Source organism: Oncorhynchus kisutch, linkage group LG4 (assembly GCF_002021735.2).
Source record: "Oncorhynchus kisutch isolate 150728-3 linkage group LG4, Okis_V2, whole genome shotgun sequence".
Lineage (NCBI taxonomy): Eukaryota > Metazoa > Chordata > Actinopteri > Salmoniformes > Salmonidae > Oncorhynchus > Oncorhynchus kisutch.
Window position 1 is genome coordinate 71,152,863 of NC_034177.2, and position 15,564 is coordinate 71,168,426.

The 15,564-nt window shown below is 42.3% G+C and overlaps 1 protein-coding gene across 4 annotated transcripts in view; it reads left to right on the forward strand.

The window, feature by feature from the left end:
- Positions 1 to 15,564, forward strand: part of LOC109889942 (protocadherin-15-like) — a 266,187-nt gene that overhangs the window by 183,903 nt on the left and 66,720 nt on the right. For all 4 annotated transcript variants that reach the window (XM_031823570.1, XM_031823571.1, XM_031823569.1 and 1 more), the window contains exons 23-24: positions 3,393 to 3,533; positions 5,868 to 5,980. In XM_031823570.1, coding sequence (XP_031679430.1) covers positions 3,393 to 3,533; positions 5,868 to 5,980 — 254 coding nt within the window. The remainder of the gene's footprint in view (positions 1 to 3,392; positions 3,534 to 5,867; positions 5,981 to 15,564) is intronic.

Sequence of the window (15,564 nt, forward strand, 5' to 3'; positions counted from 1 at the left end):
TATATTATTTAGTAGGGCTGGGCGATATGACGATATATATTGTGTGATGATAGAAAAATGTCTAGCATTTCATATTATGCTCTATTGTTTATTTCGTTGTGTCGCAAATCACAATATTTTTTTCAAGTTACAGTATTTCCTTTATAACATTTTTAATGACATCACAAAATAACAACCGAAATTACATTATTATTCCTTAGATCGCCTCTTACCATTCCCCAAGTTCTATGTTAGAAATATTGTTCCAGTATTCACTCCAGAACGTGTTAGATTTTCAGCTGGAAAATGTCTGTGAAAGAATGGCACATTCCTGTGTGAATTTGGAGAGGGATGTTCTCTCCAACATAGTGTGGGCTGTCAACCCCCCACCAGCTCCCTTCTCCCTCCTCTGCGGGTGAAAGTGGGTCTGGCTGAACTTATTTATTGCAAAGCTGATCTGATCTGACCTATTTGGATCCTTACAGGACAGTAAGGACAGTTAGCTTGCGAGCCAGCCAGCTAACGTTAGCTAGCTAGCTAACAGTACTCTTTAACTTGAAATTAAAACAACTTTCTGACAACATTTGAAATATGTCATATCTGAACATGTAGTTAGCTAGACTATCTTACCCAAATACATGGATGGATGCTTCTCCCTCTCTGTCACGGATGCCATGGTTGCCTTAGTTTGAAGATGTAATCCGGAGACAGGTGTTTTATACAACAGCCTTCTGTGTGTTCTCTTTTCGACTCCGTCTGCACATTTGCAATCAAACGGCAGAATATCATACTCTAATTCCACTGTGCATTCCACTGATTTCAAAACTTTCAAAACAAAGTGGAGAGCAACACCTTTTCAGTTCTACTATGTAATATCTTTCAAAAAGTTATGTTAGAAGGATTACCTACATATACTGAGCAGCTCATGTTATAGACAGAAGCATGCTACATGCCAGACTAATCTGAACTCATCTCTCGGCTTGTCCAGCCCACCCATTAACTCAGGCAATCATGGCTAGGGAAGGCTCCTCACTTTTTCTGTGACTTAACCAACTAGGCTCGTAATATAGCAATTTTATTTGTATTTACAGATTGCATACACGTTTGATATTAAGGCACATGAAAGTTCCTGAAGGTATTTCTGCCAAAACACATTTTTATACAAATTTTAAAAAGTTTACGTTCAAATGGCTCTCCTGTGAAGTAGTGACACATGACACGCCTAGTTTCCTGAAATTAGTCACATCTAAAATAATACAAAATAATGCCACGGTATTCTAAGCAGATCTTGTCTGCTAAATTAACTAGTGTAGCCCACACCCATATGCAATAGCCACAACAGGACCTAACATAAGGACAACTCTGAGTATGCAATTCTGTTCTTCTGAAATAGACTACATTTTCTTCATATCATGTTTCTTTAGACCTGTCTAAAATACATAATGGATTCATTGTGAAGGTGTTGGCTATATTACATTTCTTTATCAGACTTTTTAAAATGTAGAAGTTTCAAAGGTCTGCGTCAGTGGCTTGTTGGCTATGCATGGAAGTCACAAGATACCAAACGTGTTTATGTAAATAATAACGGTTAATTACCGTGTAACCGGCAGCTGTTTGCTTGACAATCACCAGCTGACAAAATTTTATGACCGCCACAGCCCTAGTCCCAACATACATTTCTTAGATGTCAAAGTGGTAAATATCTCCATTTTTGGTGAGTGTTTTCCCCAGCAGAAGGCATAAAATATTTATGGTCTGTGAGCAAAAAGCCAGACAAGGGGAGTTGCTGTAAACCTGAAAGCACTAGTAGATATAGTAAGATGTTACTGTATCTACAGTCAAGGCAATCCCCATAGTACTGCTGTCTTGGAACCAGTATGAGACCTGCCATTGAATGTCAAATGTGGAAACTGGAAATGTTGATACTGAACTGCACAGTTTATAGGGGAAGGGAAATGGGGGAGAGGACATAATCTCATTTTTATAAATGTTTATTTTAAATAGGTGCATGGTCTCTGATCCTGAGGGCTTGTTTGGCCTTTCAACTCACACTGCAGTGGCCAAATGGCCTGGGGTTCTACTTCTTAGTAATATTTCAAAGTCAAAGCTTGGCCTTACATGTTAAGGAACAGCATATGACTGGTGTTGGAATCCGAAATGGTGTGCCTTTATTGGTTGCCCCTGGGCAAGATACCGTACTTAGCCTATGCCATTATGTTCAACTGAAATGCAAATTCAGACAGAATGCTGACACTTTTGTTACAATATTTGGTAGGTGCAGTGTGCAGTTGCCAAACAAAAAGGCATTTGGTTTCTGTTCTTATTATGCTCAGTTTGGATCTAACACAAATGCCGTATTCTACGCACACAGCCTGGATGTTACACACATGCCCCTCAGTGTATCCGTAAGCTCTCTCTGATGATTTCCCACAACCTTCGGCAGATGTATTTGTGTGAGTAAACCACCCAAGGGATCTAACATCTCTAACCCCCGCATTTGCTCAGTTCTGCCCAGTTTGACTCTACAGCACAGAAAACCCATTAGGCTTTATCAAGTCCCGCATTCTCAGTTCTGCTGAAGGGCACTGAAGTATTATCTTCTATTAGAAGACAGTAAGAAAAAAAAGTGTGGGGGGGGGGATGTGGAGCTTGAAAGTGGTATAATTGAAAAAGATAGTTATGAGATACTCAGCTATCTGAAAGCATTATTAATCTTAATTAAAGGGCCATATTAAAGTCCCAGCTTTCATCAATACCTGAAAGTGGATTTGATTTGGGGATGGAGGGATAGGGTGGGTGTTATTTAACCCCAAGAGATGATGGGTTTCATCTATGAATACAGTAAAGGGTAATGTGATGAGCTGTCCTCCTACTGGTAATGAGGGGATGAGACCCTGTCGTGTAGTCACAGTGTAGCAGAGGTAGTTCATCGAGGTTCACTTGCATGGAGAGTACCTGCCGGAGGCAATAGCGAAGTCGGAAAACACACCCATGAGTCATATTCACGACCTAGGTTCGTGACCCGGTCAGGGGAATTGGGGATCCGTTAGCTTCTCAAGCTACTGTAGAGTTAGAGTAAAGCAAACTGTAAGTCAGTTCTTTCAGACTACTTCAACCCACCTGTGTGAAAATACTAATAAAATATCATAGCATCACTGCTGTCCCCTTGAGCAATATACAAAATCAAAAGTAAAAATATTTGTGGTTTTTTATTTAACTTTTATTTAACTAGGCAAGTCAGTTCAGAACAAATTCTTATTTATAATTACGACCTACCAAAAGGTGAAAGGCCTGCGGGGACAGAGGCTGGATTAAAAATTAAAAATAAAATAAAAATATAGGACAAAACACACATAAAATAGAGGAGTTCACTCACCTAACATGTCTGTCTTGCCCCTGTGTTTCTGTCCCAGGGTACTCCAGCCAGTCTGGTGCGTTACAGAGTGGACGAGGACCAATCACCTTACAGCGGTAGCATCTTTGACGTGGAGAAGGGATCTGGGAGGGTCATCACCAGGGTCAACCTCAACGAACAGCCCAGCGTCACCTTCAAGGTATGATGATGATGATGATGATGATGGATGATTTGTATAGTACAGTTGCACTTTGAGATCTAATGCAGACCAGTGGGTCAGAAACGTGCACAGATTAAATCATACTGTGTCTTTCTTTCCTTTTTATATATATATATATATATATACTGTATATACACACACACACACTGACGGTCAACAGTTTTAGAACACCTACTCATTCAAGATTTTTTGTTTATTTTTACAATTCTTTACATTGTAGAATAATAGTGAAGACATCAAAACTATGAAATAACACATGGAATCATGTAGTTACCAACAAAGTGTTAAACAAATCAAAATATATTTTATATTTGAGATTCTTCAAATAGCCACCCTTTGCCTTGATGACAGCTTTGCACACTCTTGGCATTCTCCCAACCAGCTTCATGAGTTAGACACCTGGAATGCATTTCAATTAGCACTTGTGCATTCTAAAAAGTACATTTATGGAATTTCTTTCCTTCTTAATGTGTTTGAGCCAATCAGTTGTGTTGTGACAAGGTAGGCGGGTATACAGACGATATCCCTATTTGGTGACAGACAAAGTCCATATTATGGCAAGAACAGCTCAAATAAGCAAAGAGAAACGACAATCCATCATTACCTTAAGACATGAAGGTCAGTCAATCCGAAAAATGTCAAGTGCAGTCGCAAAAGCCATCAAGCGCTATGATGAAACTGGCTGTCATTGGGACCACCACAGGGATGGAAGACCCAGAGTTACCTCTGCTGCAGAGGATAAGTTCATTAGAGTTACCAGCCTTAGAAATTGCACCCCAAATACATGCTTCACAGAGTTCAAGTAACAGACACATCTAAAAATCAATTATTCAGAGGAGACTGAATGAATCAGGCCTTCATGGTCAAATTGCTGCAAAGAAACCACTACTAAAGGACACCAATAATAAGAAGAGACTTGCTTGGGCCAAGAAAAACGAACAATGGACATTAAACCGGTGAAAATTTGTCCTTTGGTCTGGAGTCCAAATTGGAGATTTTTGGTTCCAACGTGGGAGACACGTTGTGGGTGAACAGATGATCTCCGCATGTGTATTTCCCACCGTGAAGCATGGAGAAGAAGGTGTTATGGTGTGGGGTTGCTTTTCTTGTGGCACTGTCTGTGATTTATTTACAATTCACACTTAACCAGCATGGCTACCACAGCATTCAGCAGCGATACGCCATCCCATCTGGTTTGGGCTTAGTGGGACTATCATTTGTTTTTCAACAGGACAATGACCCAACACACCTCTAGGCTGTGTAAGGGCTATTTAACCAAGAAGGAGAGTGATGGAGTGCTGCATCAGATTACCTGGCCTCCACAATCCCCCGACCTCAAACAAACTGAGATGGTTTGGGATGAGTCGGACGGCAGAGTGAAGGAAAAGCAGCCAACAAGTGCTCAGCACATATGGGAACTCCTTCAAGACTATTGGAAAAGCATTCCTCGTGAAGCTGGTTGAGAGAATACCAAGAGTGTGCAAAGTTTTCATCAAGGCAAAGGATGGCTATTTGAAAAATCTTAAATATAAAATATATGTTGATTTGTTTAACACTTTTACTACATGAATCCATATATTGTTATTTTGTAGTTTTGATGTCTTCACTATTATTCTACAATGTAGAAAATAGTAAAAATAAAGAAAAACCCTTGAATGAGTAGGTGTTCTAAACCTTTTGACCGGTAGTGTATATATTTTTTGAGTCTTAAAGTACATATGTACTGTACACCTTTCCTCACGTACTGTACAGAAATAGTGTACATTATCTGTGCACTTTATTATTATTTCTAATTGGTCAAAAGGGTGCACATATTGAGCTAATGGACTCTTTTTGGAACTTTCTCACAATACCTTCATCATGTCCTTATTCATCAGGCCATTGCACAGACTCCACCTGTGACTAAACCAATATGTGCATGCATATTAAGTTCCTGACATTATACTCCCACAGAAGGTCATCTGAGTGTATGTGGAGCTGACCTCAGCTCATTGTAACCTTGGCAGCGAACGGGAGGAGCATGTTGCTGAAGGATATTAGGTTGTAATAAGGACAAACTCTCTCTCTTTCACTCTGACTCTGTCTTGCTTTCTGTCTCTGTCTCGTCTCCCTGGTCTAAGAATGTTGGGTCGATAGATTCCTACACTCTCTCTGGGTGGGTTGGAGCTTGGTTCCCAGGCCTGTTTGTGCCATTTCAAACTTCTCTGTTATTCATTGTCATGCATGCAGAAACAGCTGGCGAACAGGCATTGTGGTTGATTCAAGAAGAAATCAGTAATGTCTGTGTGTGCTTGTGTGTGTGTGTCCTCTCAGTTGGTGGTGATAGCGTTTGACGATGGAGAGCCAGTGAAGGAGAACCGAACCCTGGTGGAGATCACTGTCCTCCAGCCCTCCAGGATCCCCATCTTCACTCAGGAGGAGTACAGGTAACACACACACGCACGCGCTTACACACGCACGCTCAAACGCATGTGTGCACACTCACTTGAATATTACCATATTACCATATATATATCTTACTTATATACAGCTCATTACTCAAAGCTGCAGGCAGGGCTGGGTAGGTTACTTTCTAAATGTAATCCATTACCTTTCCAAAATTGTAATCAGTAACTTTTGGATTACCCAAATTATGTAACGTAATCTGATTACTTGTTGATTTCTTTCCCTTTAAGAGGCATTAGAAGAAGACACAAAGGATCCAAAAAATGTTATATGTTATATTGTTACGTACACCAGGTCCAGTGAAATGTGTTGTTTTACAGGATGAGCCATAGTAGTACAGCATCCCTAGTGCAAATGAGGGTTAAGTGCCTTGATCAAGGGCACATCAACAGATTTTGCACTTTGTCGTCTTGGGTATATACGAACCAGCAACATTTTGGTTACTGGCCCAATGCTTTAACCGCTATGCTACCTGCCGCCCTACATTTTGGGGGGTCATCATAGTCGCCTCTGACTCGTTCAGGCAACTTAAACTTGAGCCTTTTTTTCAATGCTGCATTGAATTCTCATAATGTATTTTATTCCGCAAACATCTTTTCTGAATTGAAACGTAATCCAAGAAGTTAGCGTCTAGTTTTTTCAAAAGTATCTGTAATTTGATTACAATATTTTTTGTTGGTAATATAACTGATTTACAGATAGTTGATTTGCAATAAGATTGAATCAGTTGCTCCCCAATCCTGGCTGCTGGGTAGGTTTATCTGGTGTTGAGCAGAAACGCAACAACACCTCAACACACACAAGCACACCTTACACACCAGGTCACATCCTCCCTCCCTCACCAGGCCTTGGTAAATATAAAAGAAACATTTTGAATAATGAATCCGCCAGCTTCAATTACATTTTGTTTGGCCCTGAGTTGAATATCTATTATTTAAAGCAGTTATTATTATGTGATTACATTAGCCCATGCTTGTGTCTCATCATGGGTGATGTACACAATGTGAGATGGTGTATAAATATTTGTGAAGACAAGGGTTGTTCAGAGCAGGTTGTAAAAGATTTTCCTCGTATGCCGACTTGATAATGAGTGGTATAAATATTAAGGAGTGCTCGGAGCCAGAGGCTGCTGTAAACCACAACATTAGTTTTTCTTGGAGGGCAAAGCAGAGTTTCCCCTAAGTTTATTAAGAGAGTATTTTAGCCAGATTACATTCTAAATACGTTGAACTGACAGGATAGTGGTGGACAGGGATCATGACTTCTCTAGCAGGGCTGGATCGCAGCGAGGCACAGCCCAGCCTGAGTTTGTCATATTGATATGTTGAAGGAGGGATTTGTATATATGTATTCAAATTATTATGAGCATTGTGGCTGGAGCAGGATTGAGAAAGTCTTGGTTTTGACGAGATATTGCGGCTTCTCTGAGTGTGAGATACACCAACTCTGACATTCATCAAATGTTTTTTTGTATGCTAATATTGAACAGCAGGTGGTATTAGCTGTGAGGTACCAGTCAGTGTATTATGTATCCTACTGTCCCTTGGAGCTTATTAAGTAAAGTTTGTTAGCGGCGAATTGATTTCCAACTGCGTTTGTCAGTCATGGCATAGAATCATGGCAAAATGTGTCATTTCTAATAGAGTTGGACATGCCTTGCTCACATTAGGGAGAGCATTTCATAAGGTCAGCTCATACTGTCGAGCTTCAGTTTTGTGCTCACTTTACAGTAGTTGCTCGATCTTGTGTAAACTGTATGTCAGAAAGTGCTGTGTGCGTCTGTATGCCTGCTGTCTGTCTGTCTGTCTGTCTGTCTGTCTGTCTGTCTGTCTGTCTGTCTGTCTGTCTGTCTGTCTGTCTGTCTGTCTGTCTGTCTGTCTGTCTGTCTGTCTGTCTGTCTGTCTGTCTGTCTGTCTGTCTGTCTGTCTGTCTGTCTGTCTGTCTGTCTGTCTGTCTGTCTGTCTGTCTGTCTGTCTGTCTGTCTGTCTGTTGTGTACTATGTTTATAACTACGTGCATTCACTATTAGGAATGTGTGTGTGTGTGTGTGTTCTGTTTCTTTTCCCATGCTCATGTTCTCTCTATTCCAGGCATTATCTTATGATTGATCAATGCAATATACATTCCCAGCGGTGTGTCTAATGAAGGGCCTTAGATTAGCTTGTGAATGAGTGTTATGTCCTACACACACAGAAGGTTAGGATGGCTGGCACGGCACCCCTGTTGGGCGTAGCATTGCTGATGCTTACCATCCACGGCGACAGCCCCAACATAAATGATGACCCATAAAAGCATTAGCCAGGTGCTAGCTCTTCCCTGCTGTACAGGAGCGCACCAAGAGGGCCTCCAATCTGGTCTTCACCTCCCTACTGGACTATAGAGTGCTCCATCTTTCCTCCTCGCTTCATCTTCCTCTCTCTAAGGATCCTTCACAACACAAATCATGCTCTACACGTCCACAGAAGATGCTGTTTGTCTAACCAAAGCCCGTTAGCGGTAGCAGCAATCAGGAAGGCTGTGCCAAAAGCTCCACAACACACAATTAAAACAGTTATGTGGCTGGCTTAATGCTTTCAGGGTTTTATTGTTAGTCCCCTCCATCTGTTTTGGGGAGATGAACATCTCCCAGTCATGGTTGGAGAAAACAAATGGCACGTACAGTACAGTATTGTACTGTAGCACATTGTACCTTGGCTTTCAAAATAAATAAAAATAATAACCTTTATTTAACTAGGCAAGTAAGTTAAGAACAAATTCTAATTTACAATGGTGGCCTACACCGGGCAAACCCGGACGACGCCGGGCAAATTGTGCGCCGCCCTATGGAACTCTCAATCACAGCCGGTTGTGATACAGCCTAGATTCAAACCAGGGTGTCTGTAGTGACCTCTGCACCACTTGGAAGCTTGTGTTGTTGAAATTCTGAGCACCAGTTTGTTTGTTCGTAATACTACATGTAGCATTAATTACAGAGTCTTACAACAATTAGGCTACACCATCTGCAATGATACACTGTGTACAGTAGAGTTGAAAAATGGACAGATTCCTTCATTTTATACTCAAGTTTAAATAACAATGGAATGCATGAACAGTAAGTTTATATTTATGTAATGTGTTAATGTAATGATGTTGATGTATGATGTAATGTTGAATAGGACATTATTGTTGTACATTCATGAATTACATCAAGTTTGAATTCAAATCATATTCGAATCGAAACATAGATACAATTTACTAGGAAAACAAGTTAACAGGCTTTATAACCAAGGGCCCATTGCAAGAACAATTCTTCCTGTTTGAAACCTTTCACTTAATTACAATGATGGCCTTTAGATGGAACTCACAAATACATCCCTGTGGGGAAGTTTTCAGCACTGGGCACAGGACAGCAATTCATTTATTTTTCCCAGCATGTCTGACTGCAGGAGAGGAGCGGTAAGCTTTTTTCTAAGCCGGGAATCCCTACTGTACTCTATGGAGGGGAGGCTACTTTACTTTACTGGTCCCATGTAGCAGACCTTCAGCTTAAAAGCATCTTTAACTTAGGCCTGCTGCTTATCTCGCACAGCACTTCGCCTGAGCTGAGGGTTGAGAGCTGCGGGATGGGGATGGATGCTCTAAATCACAGGACACTAAGCCTCGCCACTTCTCACTTTGTCATTTTAATGATCACAGCAATTATAGCCTCCCTTTCTTTCTCCTCTCTCTCTCTCTCTCTCTCTCTCTCTCTCTCTCTCTCTCTCTCTCTCACTCTCTCTCTCTTTCTTCTGTCTCCTCTCTCTCTCTCTCTCTCTTTCTTCTGTCTCCTCTCTCTCTCTCTCTCTCTTTCTATCTCTCTCTCTCTCTTTCTCTCTCTCTCTCTCTCTCTTTCTCCTCTCTCTTTCTTTCTTTCTCCTCTCTCTCTCTCTCTCTCTCTCTCTCTCACTCTCTCTCTCTTTCTTCTGTCTCCTCTCTCTCTCTCTCTCTCTTTCTTCTGTCTCCTCTCTCTCTCTCTCTCTCTCTTTCTATCTCTCTCTCTCTCTTTCTCTCTCTCTCTCTCTCTCTTTCTCCTCTCTCTTTCTTTCTTTCTCCTCTCTCTCTTTCTCCTCTCTCTCTCTCTCCTCTCAATTCAATTCTATTCAATTTTCTCTCTCTTTCTCCTCTCTCTCTCTCTCCTCTCAATTCTATTCTCTCTCTCTCTCTCTCTCTCTCTCTCTCTCTCTCTCTCTCTCTCTCTCTCTCTCTCTCTCTCTCGCTCAATTCAATTAAATTTGCTTTATTGGCATGACGTAACAATGTACATATTGCCAGAGCTTATTTTGGATATTTACAATATGAAAAAATAAAAAATTAGTACCAAAATTGTCAACGGAACAACAGTGACAACAATAACCAAGGGTCAAAATAACCATACATTGAACAATAACAATAACCATACAGTAGAGTACATGTGCAGGTTGATTGGTCTGTCAGACACTGTCCCTCAACTTATGGCAGGCAGCAATGTAAACCTTGAATAAGGGTTTCAAATTTGGGGAAATGACACTCTTGAATTATTATTATTTATTTTTTTAACATTTTGTCAGGAAATGCAGCTCCGTCTCAGGTTCTGCTGTTTTGCAGTGGTTGCACAGCCTTTCCTCTACAGGGAGTCAGGTGTTCCTGTGTGTAACCCTTATCAATGGCAAGGCTGTGCTCACTGAGCCTGTACTTTGTCAAGGTTTTTCTAAGGTTTTGATCAGTAACCATGGTCAAATATGTAGCCACAGTGTACTGTCGACTTAGGGCCAGATAGCACTGCATTTTGCATTGTGTTTGTGCTTGTGTTTCCCAATAAGCAATATAGTTTTGTTTTGACTGTGTTGTAATTTGGTTTATCCTGATTGATTGGATGTTCTGGTCCTGAGGCGTCAGTGTGTTAGTAGAACAGGTTTGTGATCTCAGCCTCAGGACCAGCTGGATGAGGGGACTCTTTTCTTTGCTCAGCTCTTGCCATTGCAGGGCTTGGTAATGATATGAAAGGGGGTCACTGTATTTTAGATGTTTCCAAAACTTAATTGCTCTTTTTTGAGTTATTTATTATTAGTGGATATTGGCCTAATTCTGCGCTGCATGCATTGTTTGTAGTTTTCCTTTGTAGTTTTTCTTTGTATGATTATCTTGCAGAACTCTGCATGCAGTGTTTCAATGGGGTGTTTGTCCCATTTGATGAAATCTTGTTCTGCAAGTGGACCCCACACCTCGCTGCCATAAAGTGCAATTGGTTCAATGACATATTCAATTAGTTTTAGACATATTTTAATATGTATTTCAATTTGAATGAGCTTTTTAAAGGCGTAGAATGCCCTGCGTGCTTTCTCTCTCAGTTCATTCACTGCCTCATTAAGGTGTCCAGTTGAGCTTACTTTTAAGTAACTGTAGTGTGTGCAGTACTCTATATATTTTGTACCAATTGAGAACTTTGGTCTAATTCCCAGAGATCTGGATTTTCTCTGGAAAATCATTATTTTTGTATTTTTGGGGTTTACTGCCAGGGCCCAGGTCTGGCAGTACTGCTCTAGCAGGTCCAGGCTATGCTGTAGGCCATGTGCTGTGGGTGACAGCAGGCATAGGTCATCTGCGAAGAGTAGGCATTTAACTTCTGAATTGTTGAGACTAACACCAGGGGCTGAGGATTTTTCATAGAATAGTAGCCAATTCGTTGATGTAAATATTGAAGAGTGCAGGGCTCAGATTGCAACCCTGACGAAGGCCTCACCCCTGGTTAAAGAATTCTGTTATTTTCTTGCCAATTTTAATGCTGCACGTATTGCCAGTATACATTTATTTAATTATGTCATGTATTTTACCCCCTACACCACTTTCAATAACTTTATAGAACAGTCCTGTATGCCAAATATAATCAAATACTTTTTGGAAGTCGATAAAGCAAGCATATATTTTGGTATTATTTTGGTGGACATGTTTATCTATCAGGGTGTGTAGGGTGTAAATATGATCAGTTATGCCATGTTTTGGTATAAATCCAATTTGGATTTTACACAAGACATTGTGCTTATTAAGGAAGTTTAGAACTCTTACATTTATAATACTACAGAAAACCTTCCCCTTGTTACTGTTCACACAAATGCCTCTGTAATTGTTAGGGTCAAATTTGTCTCCGTTTTTAAAGATTGGGGTTATGAGTCCTTGATTCCAGATGTCAGGGAAATAACCTACACTCAGGATCAAATTAAACTGTTTTAATATAGCGAATTGAAATTTTGCACTAGTGAGTTTGAGCATCTCATTTAGGATGCCATCAGGGCCGCATGCTTTTTTTAAATTTGAGAGCCTGAAGTTTCTTATACAGCTCCTGGTCAGTTATATGGGGAGACCAATGGATTTTGATTGTCCTTTATAGCTTTTTCTAATCCGTTCAACTTCTCATGAATTTGGCGTTGTTCTGCGTTTGTGTCAATTTGAACGGTGTTGTAGAGTGTTTTAAAATGGGTTGTCCATATGTCACCATTTTGTATCGCTAATCCCTCATTTAGATTTTTTTAGTTTTTTCCAATTTTGCAAGAAGTTGTTTGTGTTTATGCACTCCTCAATTAGTGTCAGCTGCTTGCTGTTGTACTGTGCATTTTTGGTTCTGAGTGTATGTTTATAGAGTTTTAAAGTCTCACAGTAATAAAGGCGTAATTCACCATTATTCGGGTCTCTGTGCTTTTGGTTGGATAGTGTTCTAAGTTTTTTCCTTATAATTTTACAATCAGCATTAAGCCAGTTGTCATCTGTGATCTTTTTTGTTTTGTTTTTTATCAATTTCAATTGTGCTTCTTTTACCGTTTGCCTGAATATATAGTTGATGTTTTTTACTGCTAGATTGATGCCTTCTTCACTGTGAGTGAATGTGGTATCCAGAAAGTTATCTAAGAGTGTCTGGATATTTTGGTTACAGGTTGCTTTCTGGTATTCTTCTGTGTTGTTTTGGGCCCATCTGTATGAATTTCTGATGTTGTACAGCTTACTGGGCTGTGAATGTCTGGTTGTTTCCATGTCTGTTCTTTTGAGGAATAACTTAATTTGGCTGTGATCAGACAGAGGTGTTAGTGGCTTGACAGTGAATGAGCTGAGAGAAAAAGGGTCAATGTCTGTAATCATATAGTCTACTGTACTGTGGCCAAGAAATGAGCAGTAGGTCAATCTCCCCAAAGAGTCCCCCCATTACCTACCATGACAAAGTACAGACCCAGGCTTCTACAGCGCTGCAACAGATCCCTTCCGTTTTTGTTGACGGTGCTGTCACTCTTGTTTCTATGTGGGAGATTAAGACAGTTAGAAACAGTATGGCCTGTAATAAAGCTGTCCCCTCATGTGGTTGTTAGATCAGGTTGTGTTCCTGTGCGCGCATTTGTGTCCCCACAGATGAGCACATTTCCCTGGGCCTGGAAATGGCACATCTCTTCCTCAAGGGTGGGGAAGAACTCCTCTGAGTACTATGGGGATTCTGAGTGGGGGATAAATATTGCGCAAAGGAACACATCTTTTTCTGTCAGTACAAGTTCTTTTTTCAGTTTTAACCAAATGTGATATTTACCAATTTTGAGGGGATCAATGTTTGTGTGTGTGTGTGTGTGTGTGTGTGTGTGTGTGTGTGTGTGTGTGTGTGTGTGTGTGTGTGTGTGTGTGTGTGTGTGTGTGTGTGTGTGTGTGTGTGTGTGTGTGTGTGTGTGTGTGTGCGTATGCGTGCATGTGTATGTGTGTTTAGTGCAGATGTATTGGAAGAGCTGTTTAATCTCACTTAATCCTACAGGGTTCTCCTGTCCTCTGACAACCTCTGCGTAGCTGCGCTGGTCCTGCTGTTGGGCCCTGTGGAGTGGAGGAGGGCCAGTTCTGGGCCGTGGGGCTTCCTCTCTGGTCTGATAGGGGTGGTGGTCTGGTGCGGGGTAGTAGACTGGGCCCGGTCCGGTCTGGCTAAGCCGATGGAAGTGGTGATGCTCTGGTGGTGGGTGGAGCCTGTGGGGTGCGCTGGGTCTGGTGGGGCGTTGAAGGGGCCTGGGTCTCCTTGGTGGTGCAGTGGTCTGGTAGGGGTCTCTGGGTGGTCCTCTGGCCAGTGCGGCATGGGGTGTTTGTCTACCAAGTGCCACGTCCTTTAGAGACTTGGCAAACATCCCTACTGTCTGCTTCCTCAGGTGGGAGTGGTCGTGTAGATGCTCTGGGGTGATTGTTGGGTGGTGAGCAACGTGCACGTTCGGGAGTAGGCTTTCTGAATGGTACGGGGGTGAAAGTCTTTGCGGGGCAGCAGAGTGGAGATGGTGATGTGGGAGTTGGGGAACCACTCAGAGGTCCTCTCTGCTACTCTGTTGACCAGGCTGCCTACTCTCTCCTGCTCCTCCCGCAGGTTGTTGGTGCCTGTGTGAATAATAATGTGGCCTGGTGTGCCAAAGTCAGGCTGGGACAGGATGTGGAGTGCATCCTGTGTTTTTGGGCACCATATTTTGCACACCTTGTGTTGGGGGAAGATTTTATCTTCTTGGATGATTTTCCCATTTGAGTCAATGAGGATGGCCACCTCATTGGGTTTTACCAGATTAGTGCGTTTACGGTCTGGGGCTGGAGTACACAGGGCCTGTGTACATGGAGGGGTGTGTGGGGTTGTGTCAGGGGGGACCAGAGAGCTTCTCTCTATAGTAGGTGTCCCCATGTGAGTCTCCTTGTTGACTGGGGGTGTGGGTAAAGTGTTGTCGGTATAGGGGGAGGGAATGTGGTTCAGTGGGGGTGTTAGGGGTGGTGAGGGGCTGCAGCTTCTCTCTAGGAGTGTCTACAGTCTGTTCTCTGTGCTGTAGCACTCTCTTGATGACAGACAACTCCTTTTCCATCTCCTCCTTTACCTGCACCAGCTCTCTCCTCATGGTGGCCTTTACCTCCTCAAGCGCTGTGGTAAGGCTCTCTCTCAGCTCCTCGACAGAGTTCTTCAGCTGGGCCCTGCACTGGTTGATCTGGTCCTATAGAAGCTCTGTGTCTGGGCTGGTGGTGGTGTAGCTGGGGGGCTGCTTCTTCAGCTCAGTAACCAATACCTCTAACAGAGTCAGCCTGTCTCTCAGCAGGCTGATGGTAGTATAGCTGGGGGGCTGCTCCTTCAGCTCAGTAACCCATACCTCTAACAGAGTCAGCCTGTCTCTCAGCAGGCAGATGGTACTGTAGCTGGGGGGCTGCTCCTTCAGCTCAGTAACCCATACCTCTAACAGAGTCAGCCTGTCCCTCAGCAGGCTGATGGTAGTGTAGCTGTGGGGCTGCTCCTTCAGCTCAGTAACCCATACCTCTAACAGAGTCAGCCTGTCTCTCAGCAGGCTAATGGTAGTGTGGTCTTGTCTCTGGTGGTTGTAAGCAGGCAGGGGGAGGATAGTCCTGCTGTTGGGGTGCCTGAGGTGAGGGGAGAGGTCAGAGTGATGTCCTTCTCTTATTTGCTTTCCGCTATCTTCGTTAGGGTGGGGAAGTCCTGCACAGCCTCACTGCCCTGGACCATGACAGTGCCGTTCTGATACATGTTTACCGTCAGAAACCTGTTTTCCTGGTCCTTATCGCTGTCCTTAAAAATGTGG